We start from the raw sequence: 25,419 nt of genomic DNA on the forward strand, positions 1-25,419 counted from the left end.
TCCAGGCAGCTTTCTAGCCAGACTTCTCCTAGTCTGTAGCCCTGCACGGGGTTGTTGTGCCTCAAGTGCAGGACCCGGCATTTTAAGCTCTTTCCCCCCCAAACGACTCCTCCCTGAGCACAGACAGGCGGCAGACACCTCCCCTTCCCCAGCCAGCGCGCGCCGGCCCCGCCCCTCCCGCCAGGTCTCGCGAGACACACACGCGCGCGCCGCGGTCCGGGGGCTGTGATGGGGGCGCTGCTGGGGCGGTGCCAGCGCGGGGGGAGGTCGGCGGGGCGCCGGTGAGCCCTCCCTCCATCCCTTCCTCCCTCCCATCCCCGGGCCGGCGGGACGGGCCGTTTTCCTTCTCACCTCAGTTCACCTTCTGCATGCCGCCGGGCGCTGCGGAGCGGGGCCGCCCGCCATGGCCGAGGCAGCAGCAGGGAACGCCGAGGGCGCCGAGGAGGAGCGGCGCGGCGCGGAAGGTGGGGGCGGCGGCGGCGGCGGGCGCGGGGCAGGGGCTGTTGGAGGTGGGGAGCAGCCGTTGTCTGTAGACATCCTCCTGAGCCGTATCCCATTTATAACTCACAGTCGTCCACTGACCACTTAAACGTCTGTTTCTTTCTTCCTCCCTGTTTTCCAGCTGAAGAGGGTGCAGTTTATAGAGTCATACAACCATAAAATAGTTTGGGTTGAAAGGGACCTTAAAGCCCATCCAGTTCCACCCCCCCGCAGGGATACAGCCCATTAGATTAGGTTGCCCAAGGCCCATCCAGCCTGGCTTTACGCGCCTCCAGGGATGGGGCAGCCACAGCTTCCCTGGGCAACCTGTGTCAGGGCCTCACCGCCCTCATCGTGAAGAAATTTCTCCTTATGTCTACTCTAAATCTGCTGTTTATACCTGTCCTATCACTACAAGCCTTTGTAAACAGTCCCTCCTCGTCTTTCCTGTAGCCCCCTTCATGCCCCTTCCTCCTTTATGAGAGGAATTTTTCTGTTAACCTATTACTTGATCTATTTAATAGCTCCATTTTTGTTATTCTAGTATACTTTACCGTTAATTTCTACTGTAATCTTACAGAACCCTTCTTTATGTCAGGGCAAGCGCTCTTAAGAATCTTCCCTCATCCTTATGAAAGTCACAGGGTAGTAGCAAGAAGTTGTATGTTTATATACTATTATTTGATTTTTTTTTTTATCATGAAAGGGCATTGTATTTGGGGTTGTCAGTGGGATGAAGCTGCATTGTACATGGAAGTGCATAGTGGGAGGATGAAAGATGGTCGGCATAAGTTGAAATGAGATGTTCAGACTGAACATAGCAAGCTGCTCAGGGGGATGGTAGGATCCCCTTCCCTGGAGGTATTTAAAAGACGGGTAGATGAGGTACTCAGGGATATGGTTTAGTGGTGGGATGACTACAGTTGGACTTGATGATCTCAAAGGTCTTTTCCAACCTTGCAGTTCTATGATCCTATGAATATAAGGAGAAATTTTCACTGTGTGGATTGAGAACACTGTAACATGTCTGGAGAGATTTTGCAGATCGGTAACAGCTGTGGGTGCTGCACTGCACTGTGTGTGTGTGTGTAAGGGAGGCAAGTGTAGGTACGGGTGGAGTGGGGTATGTATGTCCGTCTGTCTCTCAGTCTGTTTGTCTGCCTGCTTCGGTGTCACAGCACGGGCGAGCCCCTGCGTGATTGTTGTTGTGAGGCTGTTGCCCGTGGGCGTGTGACTGCAGGAGTATGTGTAGGGGAAAAGCCTTTCAGTGCTGTTGCAGTCACGGTCCCAGTGTCACTCTGTCGTGGTGGTGGGGTTAATTCACGGTGTTGTCTGCATGAGCTCTGGCCCAGAGTATGAGCTTGGAAGCTGCTAACCCATTTCTCTGGTGGAAGTTCAGCAAGGGTGTTACATTGTGCACTCGCAGAGAAATCCCAAGTGTAATGTTCACTCTTTGCTTCTGTTTATTACTGTTACAGATGTGTCGCCTTGCAGATATGATGTGGACTAAAAATGTTTTTGTTTCTTTACCTTACTAGTTACTGTATGGTTTCTGATGTACACACACCCTTTTATGTGTTCTTAATACACTAGTATGATTTTTTTTTTCTAGATAAACATAATTTAGTGTCTTAGGCGTAGTGATTTTGGCTTCTCTGTGCGTGTGCATGCTTACACCTGTATTGTGACCAAGGTTTGATGTTCCTTCTTTGTTCTTAATTATAAGTTTCTGGTACTAAAACAAGGCTACTTGTAAACCACCAGCAGCTGTTTGTAGTCCTCCTCCTTTGAAGGGAGTGTGTTGCTTCCCCTCTCTGAGACAAGTGTTTTGCATGGGGTTTTGAAAACCAAAAGTGAGCAAATCTCTCAAGCCATCATTACAGTTCTGTTGAGTTAGCACCAATTCTTCTAGGTTTAGTCCTTGTTTTCTGCACATGTGTTTTGATGTGTATGAACATTCTGATTGTCAAGAGTAATTGACATTTTTCTGTCTCTCCTGCTTGGTTGTTTAAATACTGGCATAATTTTGTAGCAAGTGAATGCTTGAAAACGAAGTGGTTTTTTTTTTGATGGGCTTTCTTGGTAGAGTCTCTGCAGTGTGTCACATTGTTTAAAAAAAGGACTTATTGTTTCTATATCATGCACATAGGAAATAAATAATGATAAGGGAAATTCCAAATATGGAGGCATTTTCATTCTGAAATAGATTTGGGAAAGCAATGAGCCATAGGCTTTCATGTTTTTAATTCTGAAATATGCCTCCCTTCCCTGGTTTCTTTTGTCACCTGTCTTTATACCTGTTCTAAGAGATTTTGAAGCAACAGCCTTTTTCTAGTAATCATTTTTAAAAAAGATTAAAATAGCTTGGGTTTTGTGGAATAGATCCAACTAAGGTTAGACACTTAAAAGGTTTTTTTCACTTGAGTGTGCACGTTATTGTTGGTATACTTGCATGTCATGAAAAATGAACTAAACTGGACAGTTCACGCCAACTGAGAATCAAATAAGTTGTAAGAAGGAAATAATTTTGTGGGTGATTGTGGGAAGCGAATAATTTTGAATACACTGTTGACAACAAAATTCCCTGTTTGGACTTAAGGGTCAGCTAAAACCATGGAAGTTCTGCAGCTGATTTGATGGAAATCAGCCTTTTGCAATAATATGAATCAAAAACCTATAAGAAAATGGCTTCTCTCCTTTAGCAATACATGACTGGAAAGATAGATTTTTTTCTTCAGTAATGAACTATGTTATGTGAGACTCTTGATTTCTATCAGCGACCTGATTTGAACCTGCAAGTGACTGGGAAAGCAGGGTAGCCTTTCAAGAGCTTGTGTAGTATCTTCTCATTAGGTAGTTACAGTTGCATTTTTTTAATACACTAACAGGTTTGGTTATATATTTGGTGTTTGAAATCTATTAAGTGTGTTATTTATTTGGTAAGTTGTGATTCTTGACTGCTTTCTTCTGAGTAGTGAAAATAAGTAAAAATAAAAGGCAAAAAGTCAGTTGTCTATGTTAATGCTTGATTTACATTTCTGTAATTTAGGATATTATAATTTTTCCTTTTATCATTTTGTGATATTAAAAACAAAGCCAATGTTCTCAACCTTTTAGAGTTTATTCTCTGTGTAGTGTTGATCATAAGATGGCTTCATTACTGAAGTCTCTGCATCTTGCTTCTGCCTTATAAAATTTGAGGGAGAAAAACTCTTTTAGACAGTACATTTCTACTGTTTTCACAGCCTAACCCAGATGAAAATTGTTGCCTCGGCTTTCAGTGAGAGCTTACTGTGGGCTGTGATCTGGATGCCAGACTTGCTGTAACTAGTCTGAAGGTGCTTTTAATGACCTATTTTAAAGCTTTAATGTAAATAAATAGAATATTTAATAGAATTCTCACCCCTGTTTAGAAAATACGGTTGGTTTATAGATGTTCAGGTCTGCAGGACCTGTGAAGTGATGCATATCATAGCACCTGAAACTTTCTTCCACAAACAGTGCTGTATGTATGTATGTAGGATGAAGGTATAGTTTTCTCATTCTCTAATGAAAATCTGCAGTAAGAATTCATTAAAATAATTGTAAAAGAACAACTCCATAGTGAAATAAAGCAATTTACATGACATGGAGTTATTTGATATTATTTGACTCTAGCTATTCTGTGTCTTTGCTGCATGTATAGATAGATATGTTTGTAATTGCTTAGGTAATCAGAGACTTCTTATATCCTTTTAAAAATAAGTTAACACATTAGTTGTGACAAAACTTAACAATCCAACTTGACATTTTGAGTAGCAGCTCAGTTTAGAAAATTTAGTTTGCTTGTGTTTCCAGATTTGTGTGTGTGTAGGTATCTCTGCTTCTTTGTATAACTGCACTCCTAAGGGCTTTGGACTGAGACCTTGAGATCAAATAAGTACTCATTAGCTGTATGCACAGTGTTTTGGTTCAGAGCAATAACGTTGGTTTATATTGAATCCCCAGTCACCCCCACGTACTGCTCATTGATTGAGTTTGCAGAGTAGTTTTGGTACATATGAACCAGACTTCCTTCATAAGAAACTAAGCCAGAATTTTATTGTGGCGAGATCAGTGCTACTCCAGGCACGTACCAAACGTGCTCCCAACTCCAAACATAAGGGACTGAACCAATGGTTTGTTCTCAGACAGCTTTAAAACACATGCATTGTAAGGATTTTTGGCCCAGTGAACCAGGCTAAATGTGATTTAGTGTAAGCTCCCTGAACTACTTACAAATTAGAAACAGGGGCATCTTCACCAGCTGCTTCTCTTTACTGACCTGTTGCTGTTATGCCTTTGTATTTACTGCTGTAGACAGAGCCTAATAGCTTGTGTGACTAGACTGCAATTTTAATAACTCATCTAGTTAGGATAAAGGTCTCTGATGTGCCACTTTAACTACAGTCACTTCTAATGTAATTTTGACTGCTTTAAACTTGTCAAAGCTTGAATTTCTCACTAAAGATGCATGCCAGGAATATACATTTGGAAAGTGCACATTTTAATAATCTGATTATTCAAAACTTCTAGCAGAATTTTTGTTCAAAACTGAGGAAAAATGCATCTGTGGCCTTAGACATTTGAATTCCAAGCAGCTTCTTACTTCTTCACTTCTGCCAGAAAGTGTTTCAAAATAGGAAGCTGGATTGAAAGCATCTTCTTAATAGAAAGGTTGTGCTGGTGTTACCACATTGTTAACTTAAGCAGCTGCAGAACTGCAACACAGAAAGTAATTCTTCAAGTCTGCTGTGTACATGTATTCACAGACTATGAAGAATGCCACCTGTAAGTTTTATAAATTTATTTTTCCACTGACTTTTTGTTTCAAGCATATTTTGCTATGATGTCCTAGTAGGTGGATTTTGATGTTCTCTTAAACTGGCTGAATGGTGGCTGACAGCTTTTTATTTGTTTATTAATACTTACATGACTTGTATTTTTGTGCTGATTTCTTTTGAGTGCATATGTCGATCTTGTATGATTTCCTTTCACTGATTGTAAAAAGTCAAAACAAAGCTTTAGTATTAAAAGTAATATTTTAGGAACGCCTGTTAGGAGTAAACTTCACTGGATAAGCTAACCTTTCGTAGAGGGGGTGAGTGGGTCATGAGGTGACAGTGTGTAATTAAGGCAGTAATTTTGAAAGATTGTCTCGAACTTAAACTTGTTGCATGTGATGCAACAGGTTGTGTCTATGGCTGGTACATTTTAAGAATTGCATCATAGTTGTATAGCATCTTTAGATGTCTACAGACTAGAGGGCCAAGTCTGAGCTAGTTGCTTTGGTCTTTGTGTAATTACTGAATAGAGGTAGGTTTGGACTGTTTTTCATCTAGCCAACTGTAGGAATCTATTTTAGGTTGAGATGAATCACCCTAGAAATGTTGTATTTTATCTGGCCAACTGTAGGAATCTAGTCTAGATTAAGATGAATCACCCCTGAAATGTCGTCTTACCTCCAAGAGGGACTAGAACAGCTAGTTCAGATGTGGACATCTGTATTTGTTCAGAATCCCACCTTTTATGGGAGTTTGGCAGTAAGCCTTTTCTAAGAGATTGTGTTTGTTTAGGAACTGAAAACTGTAGAACTGTTAGTGGAGAAAACAGCTCAGGAATGTGACATATGTTTTTTAGATAATATTATTGTCAGTAATTAGAAAAATGTAGAAAGTCTCCTAGGCCTTGTTTCTTAATGCTTTGCATGTGATTTACACAGAACCTTTGCTCAACGTAGGAATACAGCTGATTTCCTATGTTAATACTTCGTATTCCACCCCCAAACAGTAGTTTCATATAGCTCATTTGCAGTTGTTCACTTCCTTGCTAGCCCTCTTGGAGACTATAATTGTTTTGTTTGTTTGTTTTATCTTGCAGAAAAACATGAGAGAGGTTGTAGTTCAGTAGGGCATGGTCTTGATGTTGATGTGACTAGTGTATGTTAATAACCATTCCTTAACTACTGTGTTTGCCTGATTATAAAGTATAATAAAGTTAGTGTTAAAATAACAGATTTTTATTTCTAATACATTTACTGGGAATGAGCTGTTTTTCATATGGTGTGTTTGTAATCTTTGGTTGGTCTTTGCTTTTTCACAGAGAGAATTATTACAGTAGGTTTCTTTTTCAGTATTAACTGTCATCTGTCATGATGTGCATAACATGCTTATAAATTACTTTAAATTTTTAATACAGATAGGCATATATGCTTAATAATGAGAGCCAAACATTAAAGAAGGGTAACAAAGATGGTGAAGGGTTCAGGGCACAAGGCTTATGAGGAGCAGCTGAGGGAGCTGGAGTTGTTCAGTCTGGAGAAAAGGAGACTGAGGGGAGACCTTACTGCTCTCTACAACTACCAACTACCTGAAAGGAGGTTGTAGTGAGGTGGAGGTTGGTCTCTCCTCCCTGGTAGCTAGTGACAGGACAAGGGGAAGTGGCCTGAAGATGTACCAGGTGGGATTTAGTTTGGATGTTCAGAGGAATTTCTTTACTGGAAGGGTTGTCAAGGATTGGGATAGCCTACCCAGGGAGGTGGTTGAGTCACCATCCACGGAAGTGTTTAAAGATGAGTAGGTGTCATACCTGGGAACATGGTCTTAAGTGGCAGACTTAGCAGTGCTGGATCGATAGTTGGACTCAGTGATCTTGAAGGATTTACAAACAAGTTTAGTCTAAGTAATAGCCTTTGGAGTGGTAAAACAAAATAACTGTAGTTGAATTAAACTGTTTCTAGTAGTTTAAAAATTGCTTAGTGATATCTATTTTCCAGGAAAATTAACTTGTAATAAAGGATGGTCTTTCTGGGTATTACTTTTTGTGGAATAGAAGTACTGTGAAACTGGGAAAACTTTAGTTTTGCTTCATGTTTTCTTCAGGCTGTTTGGTTTTGATGCTAAGGGTATGAAAAAGTTCACAGAAATTGGAAGTATTAGAAATGCAACCTGTAGTGATTAAGGCACGGACCTGGTCGATGAGGCAACAAGCGAGGTCACTTTATTGAGTGGATGCAAAACCTTATATACTGTACCCAGTCAGCAGCTACCCCAGTGAATTTCCACCTGTGAGAATCCTGCAGTTACAGAGATAAGTGCAACCCACTATTTACCACAGGTGTGCCCATTATCTTCATGTTTTCCATCTAATCAATCTAATCTTTTCTTATTAACTCATGGGTCTTAGTAAAGATTCCAAGGTTTCAACAAGCTAGCAAGCATGAGAACACCAGCCGTTTGCTTGCTGCTAATATCACGGGTATGCCAAGGCATCGGCCGCTTGTCCCAGCATACACATCGCAGTGAAATCTTTCGTGCCCACGGCAACCAGGTGCACAAATGGAGGGTAAGAATCCAGCTTTTTCCTATCATAGAAGCACACCCTGATTATTGGGGTGCATTCTAGCTCGTTCTCTTTGGGAACCCAAAGATTTTGAAATCTGTATCTCTCTCTCCCAAAGTGGCATAGCCAGAAAAGTAAAGAAATCTGTCATCACAGACTACACAAGATTAAGGCACTCTTTAGGGAGAGTGTAAGCACCTTGGAATCATCTAGTATCATAATGATAGCTATTATAAGGCCCTAAGAGATTATTTTAAAGCACTCTTACAGATTTCTCAAGACTGACTTAGCTTTATGAACAGTTTCTGTCTGATTCTTCTTCAGTAGTAGGTGTTAAAAAGATTTGCTTTTGTCTGTTAAATTCCAAATAATTAGTTTTCTGCTAAGTTTGGTAGTTTTGAATGTATTAGTATTTCCCTGTTTATTTTCATTTGCATTACTTTTGGGGTTTTGTTTTCTTTTGGTCTTGTTTTGAGAATCTTCATGAATATATAGTAGTAATCTGTACATGTCAGGGATCAATACAGATTCTTAGACTTATATTTTTGTCTAAGATCAACCATCTATCTTACTGAAGTTATAGTTAGATGGCATTGAACATGGCATTTAGTTTGTCTCAGTGGTAGTATTTAGGATTCAATTTATCACCTAAAAATTAAAGGCTGGAAGTTCTTAATAGGTTGTTGATGCTGATAATCTAAGCATTTTTTGTTTTCTTAGTTAAGAAAAAAGAGTGTTGTCAGGAAACGTAGAGGAGATAAGTGCAGTATTCAGAATTTGTAGCTTGAATGTGAGGAAAAAATAGTAGTTATTTTGATAATATGAAGGATAAATTGGAAAAACTGTAAATGGTGCATTTTATTTTGTTTCTTTAAAGGGAAATGGTTTAGAAAGCAGGCTGGCCATCTGTGTGCAAAGAAGTATTTAGGTCAGTGGGTCTGTTCTGTCCTGCTTTGTTACAGGACGAAGGGGTCTGTTGTGCTGAATGCATTCTTGTCTTTGGTACATGTAGGTTTCTCTTTAGTTGAAGCACTCTTTCATGAATATTCATTAAGTATGATTATACTTAAGTAATTTATTCTAGTAATTATAGGGTGCTATTACCTAACTGAGTTAAAACTACTCTATTTATAAATAATTCCTTTGGAATTGTTGGAGGTTTTAGTTTGTTTTATAATTGTAAGAATTTATATTAGAAATATAAAATGATACTATTATGAAGTGATAATTGATCATAAAAATATTTCAGATATCTACCATTTGTGCCCTTGGAGTATTTATGAAGTAATTTCTTTTACTGTGTTTTTAATATCCCTAGCTTGGATATGTTAAGTGTTTGAAGTGACAAATTTTTTTGTATTGCAGATAGCCAAAGGATGTTACTTATTTGTAAAGTATCTATTGATTCTTTGAGTTTCTGCCTCTTTTTTTTTCTTTTTTCGGAACTTCCTGTGTGACTTAATGAGTTAAAGAGCTTTCTAAAATAAAACAGAGGCTGACTCTGGGTTGTCTGACTCTGTAGAGAGAGGATTAGTGGAAGACCAGGCAAGCTGTTGTTCAAGTATTAGCCTATTTTCATTTAATTCTCCACAGTAATATTTGAACAAAAAATGAGAACGTAGGAGGTAACTTTTCTGGTGTAAGATATGCTTACACCCAAGAAGAAAAAAAACATACACTGTGCATCGTTCTTTTCGCACACTTTTACCTATCATTTACAGACAGCACAAATGCTAAAAAAACCCAAACTAAACAATAAATCCCCTCACAGTAAAGTATTCATTTTTCTCCCTGCTAGATTTTGAAAGTATTGGGTTTTGATTCCTGCTAAAAGTAGGAGATGCTCATTTCCTTAAATGACCTCTCTCAATCCCTTATCTGTCCCTTCATGGAGTTAATTCTTTATTGTTTCTAGATGTATCACTTAGGGTACTTTCCTCATCAGCACAGGAAGCCTAAAAGAGTGCCTAGATTTGCTGGAACAGAGTTAATTCTGATTATTTACTTAGGCATCAGCTGTGTGATTCTTTGTGATAGATTTGCTTTGAGATAGAAGAAGTGTGGTAGTTCTCGTATTCCCAGAGGCAGTTTTCCTTTCCCAGTAAGTTGCTAGGACTATTTTGATTTGTGAATTCTCTCTCTGTCCCTCCCAGAAAAAAAACCCAAACCAAAAAACCCCAGTTTTCCTTAAGAGGAGATTTATGAAGAGTACTTTGAGATAGAACTTGTCAAGCTTTCAAGGCTCTTCTGATTTACATGACTGACATAATGTGTAATTGTTGATTTTATCTCAGAAACATATTTATGGCAAGTTTTCATTTTTTGAATGTCCAGCTTGTTTAAAAGGATATTTAGTTACCTGTGTTATTTAAGTTGAATTTAGCATCAGTCACAGTATTTTGATCTGCTAACTAATGCTACATTTGGTGGTTTTGCAGCAGGATGTTTGAGGTGCTGGGGAAGTGTAGTTTGCTATGGCTATGTGAGGAAGAGAATAGGTGCATTTTATATTACATTGGTGTGTTGAGTGGATTGATGAGATCCTTACAGGACTCTGGGAGGACAATGTGCTTTTTTCTGTACTTAGGTTGTATCAGTGCAGCCTTTGATTTTTATGTCAGAGGCATAGAAGCCACCTACAGGCAACTTATTTTCTAAAGGAAAATCAGAATGGATACACAACCATTACTGGACGGTGAGCTTTTTTCTCATTCACAGGTAATTTTTCAATAGATGGAAATTCGTGCGCTGCTTCTGGAGTCTCCAGCCTCATGAATCCAGTAACTAAGCCTGCTACAACCACTTCTTTCAATGCTTCTGTGGCTGAGATTCCAAGGAAGCGCAAAGGAAGTGATTCGGATAACCAGTAAGTAAATAAACTCCATATGTGTCTCAACATAAATTTGAGACATTCATCTCTTTATTTTTACAATGTTGTAACTGCCTAATCCTCTTTCCGTTACTTATTACCATTATGTGTTACAATTTGTTCCGAATATATTCTTTGACAGTCTTGAGTTATTAAAAATAGGAAAAAATAATCCTTAAATCTAAAGTATATATTTAGGATTCTATAATGCCATTTCCCAGGCTGAAGTGTCTGGGTAATGTGTCTCATGCTGAAATTTCATTCCTAACTGGTTTTGGGTTTTTTGTTGTTTTTTTTTTCCCTTCTTTGCCTGTTAGTAAAGGTAAGTTCACTTTGCAGCACATTGTTACTACTTTGCCTGAAGTTTCACAAGTGCACACTAGAATATCGCCTTAAAGCATGAAACGAGATTACTAGTTAAGCTGTCTGGTCTAGAACTACAGAATGAGACCTGCTTCTTTAGTGACCAGGGCAGCCATTTACTTAAATGTCCAGACAGATCTGTGACCTAAAAATGAGGATCGTCCTACAGTAGTACTCAGTCTTTTTAAGTGGGTCATACTTGACTACAGAGGTGATACTGCCAACTGTTTCCTCCTCTTTTACAGCTGCCAAATAGATGTCAGTTAACCAAATAATAATAATTTACATAGAAAAAGAATTGTTTTTATAGTGACCTATTCAAAGCTGTATTAAACAGCCAGAAGTAAGGTAACACATGTTGGCCTGCATTACAGATATCTCCAAAGTAGTGTGGAAAATCCAGCTTTTAAAAAGGGAGAGGCAGAAAATTTACGTGTATTTGGTTATTTAAGCAATTTTCTAAAATCCCTTTTTCTTCCATATATGGTACATTGATCTACAGAATGGGGCCATACTGTGGAGATCAATATAATTGTCAACTTGGGAGATTCAAGTATATCGTGTAGATCACTGAAAACTCCAGAAGTACATTAGTTTCTGAAAAAAACCTCTATTCTTTTAGTAGTGTTTGTGGACTTCAGCCTGTTCAGTGACAGTGCTGGTTCCTCAGTAGTGTTTCCCTGAAATCTGGATCTCTCTCTAATTTCCTGAAACTTCTGTCATAAAAAAATTCCATGTTCAAGTTGAAATATTACTTGAAAAAGTAGTATTTTATAAGAACTAGTAATTTGTTTCTAAAAACCAATGTTCTTGCTAAAAATAACTAATCCTGTGGGATTTCCACCGAAATATTTTTTCTGCTGGGTGTATCAAGTCATCTTTTTATGCTTCAAACTACATTTTGGCTTACTTTATTACCTGTTTCTGCAGGGATACAGTTGAAGTCGATGGTGATCCTCAGAAGAGGTACATTTTATAAATTAATTTGTTTCTGTTTTCAGTGCTATAAACATGTCATGTTTTCCTGTTTAGCTAGATGAGCTATGTGAGTTGCCTAATGAATGCTTTGTCTAAAGGCAAATCTTGTTACCAGACTTGTTAGAGTTGAAGTTAAGGTAAGAATGGGAACAAATGAAAAGTAACAGTTAAATAAGAAGACTGGGGAAAGATCTTGTACTCTTCTAGTACTGGTGTATGTAAACAATTTTTGTTTCTTTGTTTTTAACCTTGTCAGGTGCTTTTTAAAGTAGAACTACCACAACTATGTTAAAATAATGCTTTTACATGATGCAAACCAGTGTTAAGATTGGCTGTGTGGCAGAAGTAAGCCTTTTGTGTATATATGCTATGTGATAGTTACTAATTACATAATTACTTGTTGCAATTTCTTTTTCTGCACCTGGACACCTTACTTAGAAAATATATTTGTTTATATGTAGCTGTGCACTATTCCTTTTTATGCGTGTAGTCAATGGTTGGTGTACGGCTTATTGAATCTTTCTTTGGCAATAAATTGTTTGGTTTTTTTGTGGATTTTTCCATGGTGCTCATGATGGAAAAATGTGAATAAAAATGCTCTTCTGTCTTCAAAACCTCTGCTTTTGTTTTACAAGAAATGAGAAAGTATGTTTAATAAATCAATTGAGGAAAAAAAGAGGAAAACGTGGTATTCTTTTTTTTTTTCTGAATAATACAGATTCTGTTTTTCTAGTAACAATTTAGTATACCTATATTGTAGCAATGAGGTAGAATTTCACCCTATGTTCATGTAGTCAAGGTAGTTTCAATGTACTTTTTTTTAATATCAGTAGCAACACAGCTGTTAGGACAGAGGGTATATAAATCCATTGAAGTCTGTGACTGATTGCCCGAGCAACAAATTTGTTCTAGTTTCTTCCCAAGTGGAGCTCCTGAGGGAGGAGAGTTAGTTAACAGGGCCACATGCTGCATCGCAGTTGGTCTGGCTCCCCATTACCTCTTCTCCTCTTAAAGTCAGACAGTGTCACTTCTGTTGGAGTTCATAGCATATGCACATTTATGATAAAAGTTTCTTTTAAAATGAAAGAAAAATTTTAGTTATTGCTAACTCATCTAAATCTGAAACTGTTTCACTGAAGAAAAGTCCTAGGGTCTTGTGAGCCCACCCTATTCCAGTGTTTGGACTTATCAGACTCTGGAATCCTGGGTTCCAGTGAAATCTCAGGTTGAAGAACTGGATCTCTCAATCATGTGTTAACATCTCTGGCTGCTGGATCCTTGCCAGGGTCAGTGCTTGGTTACAGGTAGAAGCAGCTTCTGAAGTCTTTCCTAAAGCTGTAATCTCCAACCGTCCTTCTACTTCCTGTTTCCGTTTCCTCATAGGAAACGGCTGCTGGCTGATTGGCCTCTTTCCTTATCCTTCTAGTACAACATTTGCCTCTTCTAAAATGATCATGGGCTAGCAAGTTTTTCCTCTGAAACAGCTTAGAATACTGCATGAGACATTTCCACCACTGAGTTAAAAAAAGCTGGAGAACTGCTTTACAAAGACTAAAAGTATCTGTTTTTCTTTTAAAGAAAATAGTAGCCAGTGTTTGTATGGGAATTGCCTCTCTGCCAGTACCAACTCCCTCATACTGAATTTGCAAGATACCCATTAGGCCACATTCTGAAATTCTTAATAGACAGTGGCAAAGAATACAATGATCTTGGGGAAGAAAAAAGATCATTGCCCTTGTTTGCATCATGCTTTATGTTTTCCTGCTGCCAGCTATTTATACAGATACTGTGATTGTTGTCTTTCACTGACAATTTTATTACATAGACTTTCCAGCCATTGCTGTGTGGTATGGGAAAATATTTAACTTTTCCTTTTTCTGATCATGAGCATTTAAAGTGTGTTTTAGGCCCAGTCTAGACTAGGGGTGCTTTTTTCATCTTTTGACAATAAGATTTTGGAACTAAAAACACGAATAGATGATCTGTCTTGTAAAATCTTAATTTAAAAAATAACATCAAGCCTGGACCTAAGTTATTTGAGTATTTAATTGATTTTGGTTTTCCCATGATAGAAATACCTCTGTAATTATGAAATATCCCTGTATTATTTTCATGTAACTGTGTGTATTGAAAGCTATGTTTTGGTCTCTCTTCTCTTATGCAGCACTTGCTAGATATTTTTGTAGTAGGAATTTGTATGGGTTTGCTATTGTTAGAGCCATAGTAAATTTGTAGAATTTCCTATATCTTCTTGAATCCATGGGAGGAAGTGCTTACTATTCAATATGCAATGTAAAATTCTCTATCTTGTTTTCTGTAGGAGTGAAGATGAAGACCATGTTAAAATAAAAGATTTCAGGTATTAATTTACAATAAATCTATGTTTTGTTAGTAAATACTAGTATTCATAACAGTGAAATATGAATTTGTGGGTAACATTCATTAAAATTGGCAAATATTTAACAGTAAACTTGTTTGCTTTTCCCCTAAATGTATAGTAATTTTTAGACCCTTCTCAAGGGTTTTATTTTCTCCCAATTTTAATGAATTTCTGTTGCAGAGTATCTCAGGTGGTTTAGCAAAAACCTGAGGTTAAAATTTTCAAGGTGAGAATTAAATATAGCAGAGTCAAGTTGTGTATAAAAGGAAAAGCTGATCCTTGGTCTGTATAAATTTGAGAATTTTTTTTGTCCTAGATTTGCCTATGCTTGGATGTATTTAAAATTTATCCCATATAAAAATGAATTCAGATAAAGCATAACAAAGAATTCTTGGTCTGGAACAAGTTTTTCTATACGGAATTACTCAAGATTTGCCTTGTGCAAGTGCAGTCACTTTGAATTCACATCTTACCTGAATCCAAATGGAAATTCACATGAAGTACTTGTAAGATTTGAAATGCTGTGTGACTGGATGCAGTCATGATTCATCCAAACAAATATTTGAAACTATCGACAACCCACTTAGTAAAACTAGAGCTGTGTTATAGGTGGTTTGTTTTTTTTTTAAATGTCTTTCATTTGTCATGGGAGCAGAGAGGCCAGAGCAGAAATACACAATCCATTCTGCTGTCAAAAGCATTATTAATACAGTATGCTAACTATTAACTAGAAGTGTTCTTGTAAGTTAAATTAAGTGAAAGAAAAGAAAGAATTCCAAAATATATTTACAAGTTTTTTCGTTTAACTCCAAAGTTAATTTTTCTTTACGGAGTATCCCAGTTTGCCATACAAGATTCTGTTAATACTTTTAATGTTGTCTATCCTTTTTTTTCTCCTTAATTTTGCTCATTAATTGGAGGAAAAAGTGTTGATAGAGGGCACTTTGAAGGTTTACTTAACAATTATCTCCATCCAGTGTTTCTTTTCACAAGCTTGTTGGGGAAATTGCTTTTCTCCCTTCCCCTTTGTGAATGTAACAGCAGGTTTTTTTAATCATCCAGTCATCTCTTAAATTTCTGCATCCAGTTAGTCAAGTTTCTATAACTTCTTATTGAGTTATAGAGATATATGTGGAAGATTGTTCTTTCCCCATATGTTTGTATCTGTCGTCCTGCGGTTCACAGTTGAAGAAGCACACACAATGTATTACTTGAATGTTACTACCTAACAGGGAGGAAAAGTTGAGTGAACCTCTAGAGCTGAGAATAACGCATAACATTTATTTTTTTTAAAGGGCTTTAGAGAGAGAAAAGCTAAGTGCTTGGATGAATGCCTGAGAATTTTTGTGTGACGGGGGGGATTTGTTTTGGGGAAAAATAATAAAAATTAGAGAAGATTAAGTCTTTAAAACTGTACTTTGTTGGTTTTCAACAGGCCAGGTGTAGTGGACTTTATTGCCTTTAATGCTTTCTGTTACAGTATGCTTAAGAGGAAGAGTTTTGGAGATCAGTTAACCAAAACATGTTGTCCCTCAGTTTGATAACTACAACTGTGTCTGATCTCAGTCAGAAGGGAAAATAATTGTCATTTTAATTGAGTGACTAGCTTGCGTTCTGGGTAGGGAGGGAATAGAGTGAATTAAACTTTTCTTGATCTGCTGGAGGATCTAAGAGGGGAGATGAGCTAGAAAAGCTAACTTACTCCACGAGAAAGAATTAAAGAGAAGGTGACCTGAGTTATAAATATATTAGTGATGTTCATTGCCATATGCCTTAGAAGGGGTTTTCTGATTGAAAACAGTGAAAGAGGAGAAGCTCTCTTTCTGTGATTGAATTACTGGACAGAGGCTTACCAAGAGATGAAACCTGTGACACAATGTGCACAGAGGCTGAACCCCTTCTTGCCACCTCATGAGGTGAATGAAGGTGAAAACTTTTCTGAAATACCTCTAGTGAAATTAGATGAGGCATAGCTTTTTCTTCCAGTTTCCACTATGTCTCTTATAATCACGTGTAAATGTAGTGTCTGTTGCTTGTGATGTGCTATAAATAAACAATTGTGCTTATGTCTGCTTTCAATCTGTGTGATTTTATGGTAATGCGATAACAAGACATCGCTCATCTCTTGTAGTTGTGAGTTTGCATAAAACAAGAATTCAGAGATGCTTTAGCAACATTCTTTGGGTTTTTTTTTTAAAAAAAGAAAGTAGAATGAATACCCCATTTTAGTTACACCAGTCAGGTGTTGATAGAGCCAGGGAGCAGAAATGTCTTCCAGTTGTTACTAATGACATCAGAAGTTCTCGTATACAGTAAGGTGTCAAGGTATTCACTTGGACATTAAGGGTCACAAGGAATATTTAACTTTTATTAGTCTTCATAGACATTTGTTCCTGCTACATAGAATCAAGTTTTTGCTTGACATATTTTTTTCACTCAATATTTTACATCATTGTGACAATTTCTGCTTTGTTCAAGTGAATCCAAGTTAATTGTTAAACATAAGTAGTATATGAAAAACAGTTTTGGTGTAGTACTACATTTGATATGTTCTGTTTCCAAAATTGAGTTGTTATATTATGGGGGAAAATCATGTGTCCTACTTATTTCTTACAATAATTTCTCTTCTTAGAGAGGCTCACAGTCAAACAGAAAAACGAAGAAGAGACAAAATGAATAATTTGATAGAGGAATTGTCAGCTATGATACCTCAGTGCAATCCCATGGCACGAAAGCTAGACAAGCTTACAGTGTTACGGATGGCTGTGCAGCACTTAAAATCTTTAAAAGGTGGGTTTTAGGAAACTAATCCTGGAAATCCTTGTTCTGTCAAGAGTCTGTGTATCATCTTTGTTAAAGGTCATTTATTTTATGTTTCCTTGCTGAATTCAGTTCTGAGTCTGTTCTTCATTTAAATGTACATGGTTTTGTAGTTTCTAGAACTTCATGTCTTCTTTTTAATTAGTATAGCAGGAAAAAAGCCACCCTTCAGTGTCTTATTTTCTGTCTGCTAAGGGTATGCCTTACCCTTAGCAGTCAAGTCACTCCTTGATTATTTTTTAAAATTATAGCCATCACATCTGTCTTTTGGTATTTTCCAACCCCTGAATTAAATGTGTGTTCTGTAATCTCTCCACTTACTGTCACACTTTCTGTAACAGTAATACCTGTGGTGCTCTACAGATGCCAACAGCTGTACTGCTATCAGAGAAGCGAATGGTCTTCACACTCCTGTTTGTTATTCCCGTGTTTGTAATTGCACCACTGCTTTGTCTCTCTACTGGAATTTGATGTTTATCTGTTAACTTTGAAATTTACAGCTTTATGAAAACCAAAAAAACTATTTAAAAAGAAAAAGACGAGGAAACCAATTCAAACTAAATCTTGGGAAGGCTTTAAATTGAAGGCTGACTCCTTTGTAAAATACCAAATGCTTCTGATGAGTTGTTTTTCCTGAAACTAGGAAAAAAAAGTCTCCTCAGCAATGGAAAACTGTGCTAGTGCTTACATAAACAAACTGATGTAAGTAGTTGCAGTGATAGGGGGCACAGAGAACTCACTTCCATGATAGGTTGTCTTTTACAGTGTAACTTCATAAAACTAAAGAAAAAAACACATTTGGACATAATCGTCTTTCAAACTTATTTTTTGCCTGCAAGAACAGTAGTCAAAAGGAAACGTACTTTAACAGGATGGTTGGTGGCTTTGATTACATTAAAGTCTTAAAACCCATGATATGTTAGAAGTGTACCCAGAAAAGTAGTTATCAAATGTTTATATGCTCAGTCAGCTAGCAAATTTAATCATGGATCTCAGTTAATGGTTTAATGTCAGCATCAAACTAGAGTATATTCTTACCTTTCCTTTTGCTGTTGCTTTTCTCCTCTAAAAAAAATCATATGCAAATACATGTTCTGTATTGCATGGTTTAATCAGCAGCGTGAGTTCATTTTTTTGGCAGCAGTGTTTCAGGATAATAATCTGATCAACAATAAGTGAAGATCGAAGACTGTAGGCATTGCAAAAAATTGATTGTGACTAAACATATCTTAATGAAACTCCATCAGGCTTAAGTCAAGGGAGTGCAGGAAACAAATTATGCTATGAATTTGACAGCAACAGAATCAGAATAATTTTGGATTGGAAGGGATTTCTAGAAGCCTGTTTGCCCAATCAAGCTGAGAATTTTTCGTAAAGAAATAATGTGACAAATTAGCAGGATGGTAATTGCACTTGCAATTTAAACAAGCAGCTACAAGAAATCTTTGGCTCATACATTTATATTTTAACGAATACATAGGATATGAAAACTGGACTCAATCCAGCACAGTTATTCTATTTATCTTATGAAAGAAAAAAAGCTTTAAGAAAATACAAGATACTATATGGAATTACAGGGAATGCTGAAATTTACTGGAAAGTTAAACTACTATGTACCTCAAAAAATATCTGGAAAAAGTTTTGGAGGTGCTTGTAATGGGTAAAAAATATTTCAGAGTACTAACCATGGGTGCTAGAACAGTAAATGTAGTAGGTCATTCTCACTACATTTAGTGAGTGAGACATTCACTTTAATCACAATAGAGTGGATTTTAGATTGTTGGATATATAGTACTGATGAAGTATTATTCATGCCAAAAGACTATTCATAACATTGGCATTATTCAGATTACGCAAATGTTAAGGATTCTGAAATAGGCCTATGAAGTGTTTCTAGAAAATTCAGTTCTTACAGTACCATTTCTGTAAGTGTACATTAAAGATGTCTGAGCAGAAGTTTCTGTGTTGCATGCTAAATAAGGGCTAAGAAAAAAACTGGTTGCATGCTCATATTCATTACCAGAATACGTTTGAGGGTTTTTATTTTTAACAGTTCTAGTATTTTTTAATATTTTTCTATTCAGCTGTTGTGGTTGCAAAGAAAAATTATTAAATACAAATCAAGCAGAGCTCTGTTAAAAGTATATTTAAATTGTAAATTTTGACTTTATATCTACAAATATTCTACTTTCAAGGCTCCACTAGTTCCTATTCAGAAGTCCGGTATAAACCTTCATTTTTAAAGGACGATGAGCTCCGACAGTTAATCCTTAGGGTAAGTGTAAGGAAGCTCTCATTTAAATGATGTCCTTATTAAAGCTTGAGCTTTCAGTTGGAGAGTGCTTTTTTTCCCCCCATCTTTTTCTGCAAGCAAGTGCTTTGATGTACTTGGTAAGTACTGGTTTATAAACTCTGTTGACTATAAAAGCTTTTTTCATGAATGGGTACAGAAGATGATTTGTGAGTGTGGCTGACAGCAGCCCTTGAAGGGGCAATAAATCTGTGTGAAATCTGCATATTTAACACATGATTTTTTTATGTTGCTATTGAAATATGCATGCTGTTTTGCAGCTGGCCACCTCATTTCCCAAAGCTGTATTTAAGAAACTTTAGGTGTCAGTAGTCTGATTTGGTCCTTAAAGTCTTAATTGCTTTTTGGTGTGATTTATTGCTTTATCAGGTTAAAAAAACTTTATCACTTACTAGGCTTCAAAGTGTGCTTTCTTGTAGTCATCAATATTCATTGTATATTTTAATTGTATGTTTTTAAAGACGGTGTCTTTATATTTTCAGGCAGCAGATGGGTTCCTGTTTGTGGTTGGATGCAACAGAGGAAGAATTCTCTTTGTCTCAGAATCAGTTTGCAAAATACTCAATTACGATCAGGTGATTGTAATTTAGTTTCTTTGTTTGCTTTTACCTTGGATTTTCTTAGAAACTTATGAATGTTTACATTTTATTGCATGTTACTAAAGAACAGTCCTTGTGTATAATTTCTTGTAATTTCTTTGATTTAAACTCCTTCAGAGGAAGGCTGAATGTCCTGGAATTAGATATTTGCAAGTACAGTCAGTGTTCCTGACCAAAGCAATAGCACCAGATTTCAATTTTATTCAATCATTCAGAAGAAAACTGCTAGTCTGAGAGGAAGGGATAATTTGAAGATGTCCTAATTTCTGTCTCCAAGAGATATTCTTTTAAATGGTAAAGTGATTTGAGGTATTTTTTAGGCTATGGAAAATTTGTAGTTCAGCAGTGGAAGTTAATTAAAGCTTTCCTTGCTAATGCTTTTATGCTCAGATGCACTACATAACACTTCATCCACAAGAGCTATCTGTATATATACTCTTAACTACATCTTACCCTATAAATTAAGAGAAATAGGAAAAATATAAATACTTTCCATTCAATGACATTTAACATAATTTACCAAGGCATGATAATTTATGTATCTATGACTTCTGTTCCCAAAGCAGAAGTTACAACAGTGCTTCCATCTGTCTCCTTCGAGAACTTTGAAACCATTTCTGCTATGTTAATTTCTTTCAAAATGGAAGATTAAAAAATCTGGACTCTGTTTTATAGATTTTTTTTTAAAATTATTATTAAAAAACAAAACTATCTTTTATATGAAAGTGGAATTAATGATCTTATTGAAGCAAGCACTAAGCAGTTTTTTATTTTTAAAAAAGACCTTCTACACTGAATTTACGCAAGGACTAAAAAGTGACTTTTGGAGTCTTTCACATCAGAAGTGCCTACTTCCAGACCCATAAGATCTTCAGTATTTCAGCCAAAGAGATTCAGAGAACATGACTGACTTAACCCATAACTTTATTAGCTTATTTGGGAATCGTTCTATGTTATGAATCCCATGCTGCAGCCTAATCTGTTTGTTACACCTATGTATTTTGACAAGGCTGCTGTTAGCCTTTCTTGGTGGTACTCAGCATTTTCCCTTTGTATTAGAAATAGTTGAAGACTGGACAAATGAGAGGCTGTATGTTTATACTTCTTTCTTAAAAGCTTTTCATTGAACCCATTATCTGACTCTGGCTTATTGGAAAAGTACTCCCCTTCATGTGTGCAGTGATCACATAGCAAGTGGCATGGGTCCAGTACAAGTTGCAATTTGAATCTAGAACACTGCTTGTCAACACAGCTTCTTTCTACCCATTGATTTGATCTGCTTTGGTGATGGTAAGCAATGAAAAAAACCAAGCTGGCCCATCCTATTTCAACAGAAAGTAGTACTGCCTACAGTTGTGCAGCCACCACCACAAATTAGAGCTCATTAGGTAGCATGAATATTTCTTCTCATTTTCTTACCTTCCTTACCGCCAGTAATCTATGAGTGGAGTTTTGTGTGTAACCTTCTTTGGCTAGGATCAGAAATTGTGCTATGCACATAAATACAACATTTGCTTTTGCAAAACTGTTTTTTATATTGAACTAAATTTGCTATTTTTCAAAGGGGAAGTAATAAATTATACTTTTACTACCCTGTTTTTATAAAAATAGCATTAAACAATGGCAAACTAAATGAGGTTCAGAATAACGATGTTTAGATTAACTGTGAAATTCAACTTTTTTTTTTTAAATGAAGTAGAGAGTTGTTTTTCTGAGATGTGCAATAAGTGTGGAGTCTTGTTCTAAAATGTTGTGGTTCTCATTTCTTTTGAATTTTTTTGTGTTGTTTGTTTGTTTTTAAAATAGGCCAGTTTAATTGGACAAAGTTTGTTTGATTACTTGCATCCAAAAGATGTTGCAAAAGTTAAGGAGCAACTTTCTTCATCAGATGTCTCTCCTAGGGAGAAGCTCGTAGATGGGAAAAGTAAGTCATATTTGGATGTACTTAGATTTCTTTAAAGAGATGCCAATAAATTTAGTTATTATGCAGGATATATTCATGTATTCATAGGAACATGGATGTACAAACTTGAAGTACAATTTCTATGAACCAAACTTATTTGAATGCCTATCTGCTGTTTAGAATACACTTACAGTTTAAAAGCTAGCCCAGAAAAGAATTTATTTTAGATAATAAGAATTACTGAAATTTGCATTGTTAAAGCATTTACAAAGATGTGGTCTGACATTCTTCCTACCAGACATACTACTCTCTTTTCTTGTATTTGATAGGTCTTGTCAATACAAAAGACCTGATGTAGTCGAACATGGGATAAAATACTTCAATATCAAGAATCACTGTCTTCTCTGAAAATGCTAAGTGTCAATCCTAATTTAACCAACTCTTATTTCACTTACAGTTATTTCTAATATGGAAAACATTGTGTACTGTGCAGCTAATTGCTATTTTAAAGCTGGCGTTTATAAGCATCGTCACAGTTCTTTGTACCAAATAGCACTTGAAAATTTATAAAGCATATTTATTAAAATACCATTCAAAATATCAAGAAAGCCTTAAAATTAGTTTGGTAGTTCTTTTTGATTTTGGAATCTGTGTGACAGTCAAGTTTTCTTTGCCCTATTTAAGTTATTACACTTTTCTCATTTTTAATGGTAAGGACAAAATTTAAGCAACTAAACAGTAAGGAGAATGTACTGAAAGCTAAAATGAAGAAAAAGCCTTGTATTCTGAAGTTTTGCTGTTGGATTTTGTTTTTTTGACTACTTTACTAAATTTTTGTAAGCTGGCTTGCAAGTACACACAGATTTTCAAGCTGGACCAGCTCGACTGAATTCTGGTGCTCGACGTTCCTTCTTCTGTCGGATAAAATGTAGTAGGACCACAGTCAAAGAAGAAAAGGAGTGCTTGCCCAACACAAAGAAGAAAGGTATTCAAACTGTGTGGATGAAGTGGGGGCTTTCTGTCTTGAAACTTGGTGTCTTTAAGTTCTGAATCATTAGTGTGACCCTTGTAGATATCACTGAATTCACAAAGTAGCTGTAGAGAAGTGTAAATACATACTGGAGACGTGTTTTGAGAAGCAGTCTAATCGTACTTTCTCCTCCCTGTTCACTCCTGGAAAAGAGGGAGGGAGGAACCTGAGTTACAGTGGCTGTTTAGGAGCACGTGATCTGTTGTAGTCAAATTTTAGAAGTCTCAGGGAAATTTTTGAAAGCGCTGGAGCAGATCAGAAGAATGAAACTAAATAACGCATGTCTTGAAGATAACTGAATAAGGCCTGCAAAATCTACTGTTTTGAAGGAAAAAAAGCAAGTAAACCAACTTTTTTTCTGATTTACATTTTATGTTGTGTGTACTTAAAAAGTGTGAATTTTGCTTCTTTTTTGCTTTTAATAGTAGTTTATTCATGTAGTTCCATTCATTTTTCCAGTAATTTTAATTTAGTTCATAATTTGCTATGCCTGTACAGCAATATACGCTTGTCAAGCTTTTCAGTGAGCAGATCTTTTTTAAATGTAACTTCTAGCTTTTGTTTAATGCCTTAGTATTGATTTTGCAAGAGCGCACTGAGTTTGACCCTGAAAAAGTCATCCTACTTTCTTTTTTTAATGTAACCTGTTATTTTGAGATATACCATGCAATAGTAAATTTTAAAATAGGTCCGTCATTGTCAGTAAATAGAATTCAGTCTCCCTTGGTGTGCCAACTAAATCGGTGAGATATGAATTTAATGTAAATAAATGTTTCTTGGGAAGGCAGTATTGAGGGAAGGAACCTTTACTATCTGTAACAAAGTCTTGGTAGGGTAACTCAATTTTTCATTTTACAGAATTGGTGTATGTTTTCTGTAGTTAAGAGGGTTCATGCAGTCAAATCTATGTAAAGCAGAATTTGTTCACAATACAGATATCAAGAATACTTTCGCAATTTTTGGAAAGATAGTTAACAGTTGGACAAATGTCATCTCTATGCCTTGATGCATATGAGGGTCTTTGTATGTTATATAGGCAGCAAAGAGTGTACCAGCTGTAGGAATTAAAGACAGTGTGTGCTGTAATTTAAGACTTTTTAAATTATGTTCCCAGAAAACTGAGGAGTTCAAAAGCCTAAGATAAATAGAAAATAAGCTGGATTGTTTTGAGTTATTCTCTTAAACTGGTCCTTTTAGCAAGTGCAGTAAGCTTTTGTTAATATCGTTGTGTTCACAAAAGGTAAATTGATTTGGAAGCTACAGAGTGTCTCTCCAGTTAATTTATAATACATATGAAACTCTATGAAGTGATCTGTTGGTTACCAAACTATTGGTTTACCTTTTTTTTTTTTCCTGTGAGACTGTTTGAACTGCCAACACCTATAACTTCTCTTCCTAAATCTTACATAGGGTTAGAAGCGGTCTCCCCAGGTAAGTCAAAATTAACTAGTACAAAATTAATTTAAAAATTGTAAAATCACCTATGCTTACCTACAACAGCTGTATGAGGCTCTAAAATATAGTTGCTGGTCCTGTCATGAACAGAATAAAAAAAGTAATTCAGTGTACTTTTTGAAATGTAACTGCTTCTTATTTCTTTTTATTAGATCACAGAAAATACTGTACCATTCACTGTACTGGGTATATGAAGAACTGGCCTCCTAATGAGGTCGGAGTAGAAGAGGAAAATGATGTAGAAAAGGACAGTAGTAACTTTAACTGTCTTGTTGCAATTGGGAGGTTACACCCTTATATTGTTCCACAAAAGAGTGGAGAGATAAAAGTCAAGGCAACAGAATTTGTTACACGATTTGCCATGGATGGAAAATTTGTTTATGTAGATCAGCGGTAAGCCTTTTGTTCTTTCATGAAGAGAAAATGAAAATGACCCCACCAGTTAAATTCTCTTAATACTTTCTGTCAGAACTATAATTTCTCAAGCGGGGTAGAGTCTCAAGGCACTGTACAGAGGAAGCAGCTCATACTTGGGCTTTGTTTCTTTGTCAAATATAGAACATAACTTATAAAGGAAAAGGAGAGCTAGCAAGATTAAAGTATGTCTTAAAATGCACTCGTGTACTTACTTATTCTTAAAGAAAAGTCTCAAGTTAGAGCTTCATGGCTATGTATATGACTTAAGTAATAAACATTTAACCTAAAATTATTACTTCTTAAAATCTTACTATTTGGAACAAATACATTATATGTAAGTAGTACCAGGTTATTTCATTAGAAGTTAAAGCTAAGCTCCTATTTTCTGAACTTTTTAAAACAGACTTTTATTTATTGCGTAGACTGACTTGCCACTTATCATTTTGAATTCCATT

The 25,419-nt window shown here is 36.4% G+C and overlaps 1 protein-coding gene across 1 annotated transcript in view; it reads left to right on the top strand.

Annotated features, from left to right (window-relative positions):
* The first annotated feature begins 276 nt into the window (after window positions 1–276).
* The window catches only part of BMAL2 (basic helix-loop-helix ARNT like 2), a 36,409-nt gene continuing 11,266 nt past the window's right edge, over window positions 277–25,419 (top strand). The window contains exons 1-10 of the mRNA XM_069864101.1: window positions 277–464; window positions 10,558–10,705; window positions 12,002–12,037; window positions 14,370–14,408; window positions 17,062–17,219; window positions 19,445–19,524; window positions 20,043–20,135; window positions 21,966–22,083; window positions 22,904–23,047; window positions 24,700–24,940. Of these exons, the coding sequence (XP_069720202.1) occupies window positions 404–464; window positions 10,558–10,705; window positions 12,002–12,037; window positions 14,370–14,408; window positions 17,062–17,219; window positions 19,445–19,524; window positions 20,043–20,135; window positions 21,966–22,083; window positions 22,904–23,047; window positions 24,700–24,940 (1,118 nt within the window). The 5' untranslated portion in view covers window positions 277–403. The remainder of the gene's footprint in view (window positions 465–10,557; window positions 10,706–12,001; window positions 12,038–14,369; window positions 14,409–17,061; window positions 17,220–19,444; window positions 19,525–20,042; window positions 20,136–21,965; window positions 22,084–22,903; window positions 23,048–24,699; window positions 24,941–25,419) is intronic.

The sequence above is a fragment of the Phaenicophaeus curvirostris genome, chromosome 1 (assembly GCF_032191515.1).
Source record: "Phaenicophaeus curvirostris isolate KB17595 chromosome 1, BPBGC_Pcur_1.0, whole genome shotgun sequence".
NCBI classification, from domain to species: Eukaryota; Metazoa; Chordata; class Aves; order Cuculiformes; family Cuculidae; genus Phaenicophaeus; species Phaenicophaeus curvirostris.